The 9,320-nt window shown below is 44.5% G+C and overlaps 1 protein-coding gene across 2 annotated transcripts; it reads right to left on the bottom strand.

The window, feature by feature from the left end:
- Positions 1 to 650: 650 nt before the first annotated feature.
- Positions 651 to 6,616, bottom strand: nell3 (NELL (neural EGFL like) family member 3). 2 transcript variants are annotated; one of them, XM_041065279.1, is made up of 5 exons: positions 6,522 to 6,616; positions 5,637 to 6,331; positions 4,443 to 5,002; positions 3,869 to 3,935; positions 651 to 3,681 (listed from the first exon to the last, which is right to left on the bottom strand). In XM_041065279.1, exons 2-5 carry the CDS (start codon positions 6,301 to 6,303, stop codon positions 2,144 to 2,146), a joined length of 2,832 nt encoding a protein of 943 aa, XP_040921213.1. In that variant the 5' UTR covers positions 6,304 to 6,331; positions 6,522 to 6,616; the 3' UTR covers positions 651 to 2,143. The 2 variants fall into 2 exon arrangements, with proteins under 2 accessions (XP_040921213.1, XP_040921214.1); XM_041065280.1 differs by having other exon boundaries at positions 6,478 to 6,555.
- Between the last annotated feature and the right edge of the window lie 2,704 nt (positions 6,617 to 9,320).

Here is a 9,320-nt window from a genome sequence, read left to right on the forward strand (position 1 = left end):
CAGAAACATTTGATTGTTTCTCACAAGCAGCCTTTTTTTCCCCTCTCTCTCCCTCTCATTGACTCACAAGCTATTTGTTATGTTTAAGCCAAAGACCCGCTCTCCTATAGGTAATAGATGGAAGAATAATTTGATCTTGATTAAGACCAATTGAGAGGAAAATACAGTGTATGATTTTCCAAGTATTATGTCTGCAATTTTGGCACCTTTGCTGCTGAATAAGGCTGCTTTTAAATAGGTTCGGTATGTTTGAGATTAAATGGAATGAGTAACGTCTGAATGTTAAACTTTTACCCTTTAACTTAATGGAAAATAGTGGGCGCTCAGTACGAAATGTTGATTGTCATGATACATAACTCCACTATAAAATCATTGTCAGAGTATTGGAATAAAGCTCACAGGAGAATGATGTGGCTTGATAGGAATGCTTTAGGTGCACATTCTGCTAAATAAAATACATAACCTGTAATCATTCGTCAATCATTGTGCGAGATCTTTTATCTCGGGATTGTTGTGGATAAGTACTGAAACTTTTAGGTCCTGTGTTCAACCATAAAGTTGACATTTTTTTGGAGTGAAACCAACAAAGCAACTTAGCTTTCACGAGCTGGAGTGAAATTTCATCTCTGGCAAAATATATGTACATTTTATTTGGTGTTGAACGAGAATACATGCATCGACGTTCCACAAGTCATGTGCAGGGAACACAACTACACACACACACACACACACACACACACACACGGGAAACACCGGGAAACAGTATTTAGGCAAAAGAATAACAAAGTATGATGTTTGCACATTCCATTACACTATGTTATATGTGTGCAAATTAGATACACTGCATGTATTTGAATATCAACACTGCCTACTCAGCACCTTACCAGATACTTTACATTTTTTTCTGTTTTGCTCACAAATATATGCATTCAATAGTGTAAATACAAAAGTCCTGTTGTATAAAAGGCAAATAAATATCATCAAAGTACAAAAACTCTGTCTTATTTTACTACATTGCATTAGTGTATTGTTCCTTTATGACAAACTCTTCAGAGCTTTAAAGGAATAGTTCAGCATTTTGGGAAATATGAATATTTTAGCAGAAAGTCAGACAATAAGATTGACACCGCTCTTGTTTCTGTACGGTAAATATGAAGCAATCACAAGAAGTATTTTAGCTTAGTTTAGCACAAAGAATGAAGACAGAAAGATACACCTGGCATGACTCTGTCCAAGGGTAAGAAAATCTGCCAGCCAGCTGTTAAATCCCCCCCAACATTTTGAAAAAACAACAATTTGCCATTTTCGAGCGTTATTTCTTGACTCTGAGCAACCAACATAGACTCAGCCAAGAAACAATCCTGCTTAAAACCCTGTTAAAAATAACTGTCTCGTCAAAACAACAAAAAAAGTGTCAAGATGTTTGCTGTTAAAAATTCTGTACAGATCAAACGAGTGAGATATAATGTGTTAATTAGTGCGCCAGGCTAGTTGTTTCCTGCTGTCACCAGTGTCTATGCTAAGCTAAACAAATCAGCAACTACGAGTGGTATCAATCTTATCTAACTCTCCTCCAAAAAAAAGTCTATTTCCCAGAATGTCAAACTACTGCTTTAAACACCTAAAGATATAATACAAAAAAAATGTTTGTTACATACAGTATGTGTGTTAAATATACGCAGGGATGGAAGGGTATACATATCAAAAGTCTCATACACATATTCAAAAGTAGGCATGCCAATGTGTGTGTACACACGCACATACACACATATATAAGCACCATTGCACACATATGTACACACACGCACATTCAGTACAGACACACACACTTAGACATTCCATGGAGAATTGGTCACTGCTCAACCAGCCGAAGTACTTCAAGCAAAAGCAGTACTTATAGTATGTAAATCATATCCCAAAAAAAAAGATTTCACAATAAAAGTCTAAACAGGTGATGAAATATACATTTAAAATAATAATATGACAAAATATGTGGAATAGATGAATACATTTTTCATCAACCAGTATTCTTCCTTGATTTGGTAAACTGTTGAATCTGCTCTGCAATTCAATGTTGTGCAAAACTGTCCTTTTTTTTCTCACAAGATGTATTAGTGACATTTAGGCTCCATCCTTTCTTGGATCACACTGCAACCCAGAGGACTGAAATGTTAGTGCCTCCCTCATGTGTTATCTGGTTAACTCGTCCACGGATGCAGTCCAGAGTAACAAACACAGCTGTGCCGTTCTGGACCTGAAATGAGGCCCTCAGCCCTATACTGGCCCACTCACTCCCTTCAGGCATGGATCCAGATACCTGCTGAGCCACAGGACCTGCCTGCCCGCTCTGACCTGGACCCCCCACCCGCTGCAGAGTGAGTTTTACTATATTACAGGAGTGGATCAGCTTCAGGTTGAGGGCTATGTTTGCTGTCCCTTTCTCGTGGAATATAAAGTTCTTCCGGCCGTTTGGCTCACCTGAGCGGGCCAAACGAACCTGCGGGGTGTCTGAACTGATCTGCTGGAACAACAGCAGTTTATTCCTGACTGCCCCAAAGGGAAGACCGGTCCTGGACACAGTAGCAGTCAAGGCTGACGACACAGCTGAAGGAATCCAGATAAGGCTCAGCATGCTGATCCCAGTGCTGTCCCCGAAATAACGGATGTTGCACTGGGACGGAGATGTGATCTCGAAGCTGAGTGTGTCTCCGCTGTCCACGCTCACCGCACCAGAGAGCGTGATGGATGTGTCCCTATAGTTGACGCCCGTCTTGAAGGCCTGCACTGCCTCCTGGCCGGTCCCGTTGCGGTTAGTATAAGCAATCAGCGAGAAACCCTCTCGAATGCAGGTGTGGCCCATGGAGTACAGTGCCTGCTGGAGGATAAACTTTACCACACCGCTCTCTGTGAAGCGCACGCCACGGCTGTCATGGGTCAGGCTGATCATATACGGGTCAGACACTGAGGTCACACGGAAAGTTGGGCGATAGTTGGTCTGGTAGTGCACCAACATGGACATCTGAGCTGTCATTGCAACCGCACCCGTATCATGAGACAACCAGAGCAGACTTAAAGAGGGAGCGGTGATATCATACATATGAAGATCTTTGCTCTGGTTGCAGTGTTGATTCGGGCTCTTCAGCAGCAGAGTGAAGGTGTGATTAGGCTCGACCTCCACCCCGCTGCTGACGCTGACTCCCTGAAAGTACTTCCCATCCGGCTGTTCGATGCGAACGCCACTGAGGTCTCGACCCTCCTCTTCCTGGCTCCCGTTGAGCCTCATCCCCACCTGAAGGAAGTTCCTGCAGCTGTGTTTTATTGCAAAGTTATGATCCAACCACACCAGGCCATGCTGCAGGAAGGTCACCTTCCCCGCCGTGTTTGACAGTAGATCACTGCTCTCCTTCCCTCTGATGTTCAGCTGAAGCCCGGGGAAGATGTTGGCGCCAGAGGTCCTGGCAGAGGGGACTGCCACATTTGCCGCCCAAGACTGGGAGAGCCGGATCTCTGAAAGCTGGACGCAGACTGCATCGCTGATGGCTGTGCAGGGAACAGTGACAGGCTCTCCATCACAGTCTGAACAGGCCTGGCACTCCTGCAGCTCCTGATTGTAGAAGTAGTCGTGACCACACAAGCCCGTCACTGCTTCTCTCTCAGAGACTCCCAGACACCTGAACCCTCCTGTGCAGTTTAAGAACAAAGAGAAACAGAGAAACCGAGGTGTAAAAATGGGGTCTAACAACTCTACAGATGTGATTCACGATGTTTTCTCAGGGTAGAAAAATGCTTCTTTTCTTTCTGTTTTAAATGAACTGGTGAAAAACAATACTTACAACAAGTATTACAATAAGTGTTGTTTTAAACTCACCTGGAGTGTTAAGGCACTTCACTCGCTCTCCACAAATGTTTGGTAATTCGAGGCATTCGTCTCTGTCCTGTAATTCACACAGATTACATGAATCCATTTTGAATATTAATAGTTGGGTTCAACTGAATTTGACTGTATTTTTGAAACCTGATGTCAATATCTCTGCTCATGTAATGAAACTGTAGATGGCTGATATTTTGTGCCAGTGTTCATTACCTCAAGAATCAACTTTAACAGTAGGAAAATGGATCTATGAATTTTCATTGTAATCAGGCATGAGATTATTCATAGAAGACATTTACACTTCAGATCAGTTGTTGGTAAGTTTGGACATGTGGCAGCACATCTACCTGCTGAAACCCATTCATGCTGTTGTTTGCAGTAGGTGGGATTGGGACTAGCTGGTTAGCATTCTAGCTTCAGTAGATATGCCGGCAACACAACACATATATACGTGTCTGACATAATGTCAAAACTGTTCTTTCTTTCTTCGCATTCTGTTGATATTCTTGGTTGATTTTTTCGAATGTTTTAAATTACAGTACTTACATATTGCCCCTTTAAAGGACAGTACCTGGCACATTCTGTCTGCAGTAGGAGAGCACTGTGAGATCAGGAAGAAGCCTGGTGGACACATGGTGCACTTTTCACACTGAGGTGGGTCCTTCTGAAAATCGCAGAACTCCTCTGATCCACAGGGTGAAGGGCATCCCAGCAGAGGTTGGGGAAGATTAGCCTCCCCGACTACATCCATTACCTTTGAGTCCATGTCCATTTTGTGGACAGCGTAGGACTTCTGCAGGTGGCTGCGGGCCTGGCTCTGCAGACCCGCCAGGTGGCTCTCAAAGTAGCTCTGCAGCTCGCCCTGCAGGCCCTGGAAGGAGACCTGTTTGACAGTGTCAGAGAGGAGGCCGTACTGCGCCTTCACCACGTCCATCTGCTCATACATGCGCCGCTGCTGCTCCAGGATTTCACGCTGCTGGGACAGTAGCGCCTCCTGTTGGTCAGCAAGCTTCTGCTGCAGGTCGCGAATGACCATCTGCTGGGCTCGCAGGGCCTCCACCAGCTTCTCCTGCCCCTTGGCCAGCTGGAGGTGCAGAATGAGGGCATCTTCTGAGGGAACTTCATTCTCACCTAAGATGAAAAAAAATGCAGAATGAAAAATGGAATCAGACAGACAAGTTCTTGCTGTTCAACACTGCAGCAGAGGAAGTGATTAAATAAGATTAAGTCTGATTCAGAGGTCCAATTTCAGCAAACAATGCTGGCACAAAGTGTGAACACCCAGTGACCCCAATCACTTAGCCCAGACATGGTGAGTGCACTGAAAGTTTCCTATATGGACCAACATCAAAGGACTCTAAATTTTCTGGACAATTGACTCTGAGACATTCTTCCAGTTCAGCTACTCTAGTTGCTCTGCAGATTTAATTTTAGTCTGAAGGTCAACACAGGCTCCCTTTGCTGTCAGACCATAATCCCTTTTTGCTGCTCACTGGTGGGAAAAGGGGGTTAAAATCAATAAAGGCTACTGTGCATGTGGTTAATTTATAGGCATTTCAGTGAAGACAATAATTCATCAACTTTTTAAGGTTCTTCTCTCTACCAGGAATTTATCACCGAGGCTAGACTGGTGCGCAGCTGTTCACAATGTGTTTCCTCTTGTTACATGCAGTGAGGGCATTCGGAAGGAGTAAATCAGTTTATGATCATCTAAACACAACAGTTAAAAATTTTTTAGATGACACTGATGATGAAGATAGCAGACCTGGCTTGATGTCACATGTGAGCTGGACACCCAAAGGCGCAGCGCCAAGTTCCGACGACGGATATCCAAACTCCGGAAAATCGCCCAGAAACTGCGCGGCTCTGTCGGACAGATGGACAGGAGGAAGCTGGCTGGCGGCAGAGGAGACGCTCTCCTCCGAACCGACCGGACATCCCTCTCCCACACAGGACTTTGCTCGCGCTTTTGGCCGTATCCTCAGAGGCAGTCTGCACTCGATCCCTCTACAATCTCGGGTGTCATTTGTGGGCTGAAATTGTTTCACAAGAGCAGCGCAGTCCGCATCGGTGCACCCTGCAGGTAAAACTTCAGGCGCTCTCATCCGTGTACCGCTGCTGCTGTCGCTGTGCCGCCCGCGGAGCGGCTGCACGGCCGGATAGGCTTCCGACGCAGCTCTTGGAGAGCTCGGGTACGCGTGGTGTTGGCTGCCGACTGTCTGCACCGCTCTTCCCTGCGTTGTCGGGTTAAACTGCCGCGGCGGTCTGGAGGATCTGCCTCCCGGACAGTGCGCTCCAATGCACGGTCTTGGATCGCCGGTTTCCCCTCCGAAGCAATGCGTCCCCCGGCAAATCTCTGCGACAGCTCGAGCAGTGTTGTGCAGTGACATCCAAGAGAGCAGCAGCAACAGCACTGATGTTAGTAAAACCATTTTGCATCAGTTAAATATCTCTCTCTACCTGCAAAAGAGGAAAACGCGAGTTAAGCTTTAGATTCCAAAATCTGAGGAATAATCTTTGAAAATCCCCAAAACTACTCTGGGTTCAAGTAGGGGAAAAAAACATGCAGTCTCCTCTGTCACACCTGAAAACAAACTTTATCACACCTGACACAGCGACTGTTGATCTGCAGCTCCTGACAGAACATTACCTTCAGCCCCAGGGTTTGGTGAGACTGACTTTCCCGACTGTCAGTAAGGAATAAAAACATTAGACACACGCATTACTGCTGGCTCTCTCCATGCCTGACCCACTCTGAGGGCTTCTGCACTACAATGTCAGTATGTGGCATTCCAAAGACTTAATTAGCATCAGGTTTCCCCGGCCACAAATTAACCCTTCACCTTCCCTATTCTCCATACAGGAATTACGCATTGAGAGGAAAGAAGACAGAATGAAGCATTTTCTAAATCACAGTAGAGAAAAACTGACTTCATCTTAAAAGAAAAAACAAAGTGGAAATGTTGTTAATGCGTTGCCAAAATGATGTTCTCCAGTCTAGTCATCTTTTTCCTGATGACTGTCACTTTTAATTTCACTCACTATTGACTTTCCTTTGACCCTGTGACCATCCAAGTTGCAAAAAGTGGCAGTACTTTTTGTTTAGCACATTCCGAATGTTGAGACAGCTGCTGGTCCTCAGCCCAGCCTTCTTCATGTTATACTGGCCTTGTCAACACCGAGTGCCCCTCGTTATAGACAGAGGTCAAACTTTTGTTGAAGGGACCTATGGCAGGAGTCAGGAATGTGAAACCCACAGCTGGTTTTTGGGCCCTCTCCTATACCATCATTTTAGTGCTTCTGTACAACCACAGGTCCAGTGGGAGGTTATCTGAGACTGATGTGTGGTGGTGTAATTTTCTGTTTAATTATTTCAAGGTTGGGCAGGTATGGAAGTCTATTACTTCCACGTAAAGAAAAATAAAATAGAAAAAAAAGTAATTTAGACTTATTTACCTCAACATCTCGCCTTTTCTTGTCATATTGTCCTAGTGTTTTATAATTTTGGCCTAATTGGTCAAAATTCAGAATAATTTATCTTGTAAGTTTTGTTTATTATCATTATCATTCAGTGTTTCCTCTTAGCATGAGTCCTTTCCTCTCATTGGTTTTTATCCATTTTTTTTCTCTTCCTGGCAAACGCAGGCTTCCACATACAGGCAAGTTTGACTCATATTAATAAAAACAAACCTCAGTTTCCTTGTTTGTTGGACTCTGTTGGCAAATGAATCCTGCCGAGGAGAGCGGGGTGGGGTTGGGGGGGGGGGGGGGGGGGGGCTGCAGGGACCCCAAATCAGTTGCATTGACGCAAAAACATCCATCTAATTGGCATTTATTTTTCTGGTGTAAACTTGCAGCAGTGCAGGCTGGTAGCATGCTCCACACCACCCACTGGGTTCAACAGCATTTGGCATGTACAGTACAGCAGAGAACATACAGAGGGCACTGCAACACTCCTAGTATGCATCACTTTTCACATCATCAGAGTGACACTTTGTCCTCTGCAGTATTAGGTTTAACAAACGCTCCATTGTTTTACAAGGTGCCCACTGGTGTTGTCATTGTCACCCCATTTTCTTTTAGTGCCCTAGGCCAGGAAAGGTTTTTAGAGGTGTGTTGGAGCTCTCAGATGTAACATGACAGAGAATAATGGTTTAAAAATATGCCCTCTGTTAAATCTAACACCTTACCATCTGGAGTTTTGTAATGCTTTGGCACCAACAGACTGCGCTTTCTTTTGCGACCAGCTCCTACTGTATTTGACATGCACAAAAGTTGATAAGCTTACTAAAAATAACAGTCTAGTACAGTTTCTTGACTCTGTGCTGTGATGTATGAGCTGTAACATATACTGGCAAAGAAACATTATCAGTATCCCCTCTGTTGGACCACCCTCAGTTGCTGAGGAGTGACTGCAAAGACACAACAAAGCAAAAAAATCACCCCAGTCTCTGCTGCCGAGCTCCACAACCATTAATCAGTGTATTTATTTGAGGAATGTTCTCCGAGGCACCAGCAAGCTCGTGTTTAGTAGATGCTTAGAGCTAATGGGAGGCTGCCTTTGGTGTCCATCTGTTTGTCAACCCCTGAGAGAGGGAGGAAATGAGGGTGGTTGGGACACATGCCTGTTCCCCGAGTGTTTGCTTAATACATCACGAGTCATGAGAGGCTCTTGAACGCGTTCAAGGTTATTTGGTTTTCCCCCGTGGTGCTCAGCTTCACTGTATGATGACAGGATTTTGCCACAGGGAGGGAGGTCTGCCTTTCCCATTGGAGCTGAGTCTTGAGGGAAAATAGGACACAGAAGTGCTAATAATAGCCAAATAATTCAAATGGAGACAAATATTTTCCTTGAAAATGGGGGAAGTTGCTCTTTCAAGCATAATTTTATACCACAATGCTCTTTCTTTGCTATTTTTTTTACCTCAGTTTCTTAATATTTTGACACATTTTCAAATGAGCTGCGTGCACAATCGCTGTGAGATGACAGAGATCACAAAAAGAAGTGAAATCTTGTTTTTTGGCCTCCCAAGTTGACTCAAGGAGAAATGCAAATAAATGGAACTATCTGTGTCTGCATGGTCAGATAAGAGCCAGAGGCTATTCATATCATGACAGCTTGACTCTCCTTGGTTCCCCCCTGAAGATAAATGACCTTGTTGCACCACACCAGTGTCTTAAGATATGCCTTCCTGATTTTAAGCAAAGACAAAAAAAGTCTGCGTGTACATGAAAGCAGTATCTGAATGCCTGAGCTGCCTAGAAAATGTGTGTTTTGACTTTATTTCTGGTCTGTTACCCTCCACCACTGTGACGTGCCACATTACCGCTCCTGTCTAAAGACCTGCTGTAAATCAGTTTCAGTGAGGTGAATTATTAACCGAGACCCGTCACATTCCTCGTGCTGATTCAGCCGTTCTCTCGATCCAACCAGGACTTTTTTTTTCTC

This window comes from Toxotes jaculatrix, chromosome 20 (assembly GCF_017976425.1).
Source record: "Toxotes jaculatrix isolate fToxJac2 chromosome 20, fToxJac2.pri, whole genome shotgun sequence".
NCBI classification, from domain to species: domain Eukaryota; kingdom Metazoa; phylum Chordata; class Actinopteri; family Toxotidae; genus Toxotes; species Toxotes jaculatrix.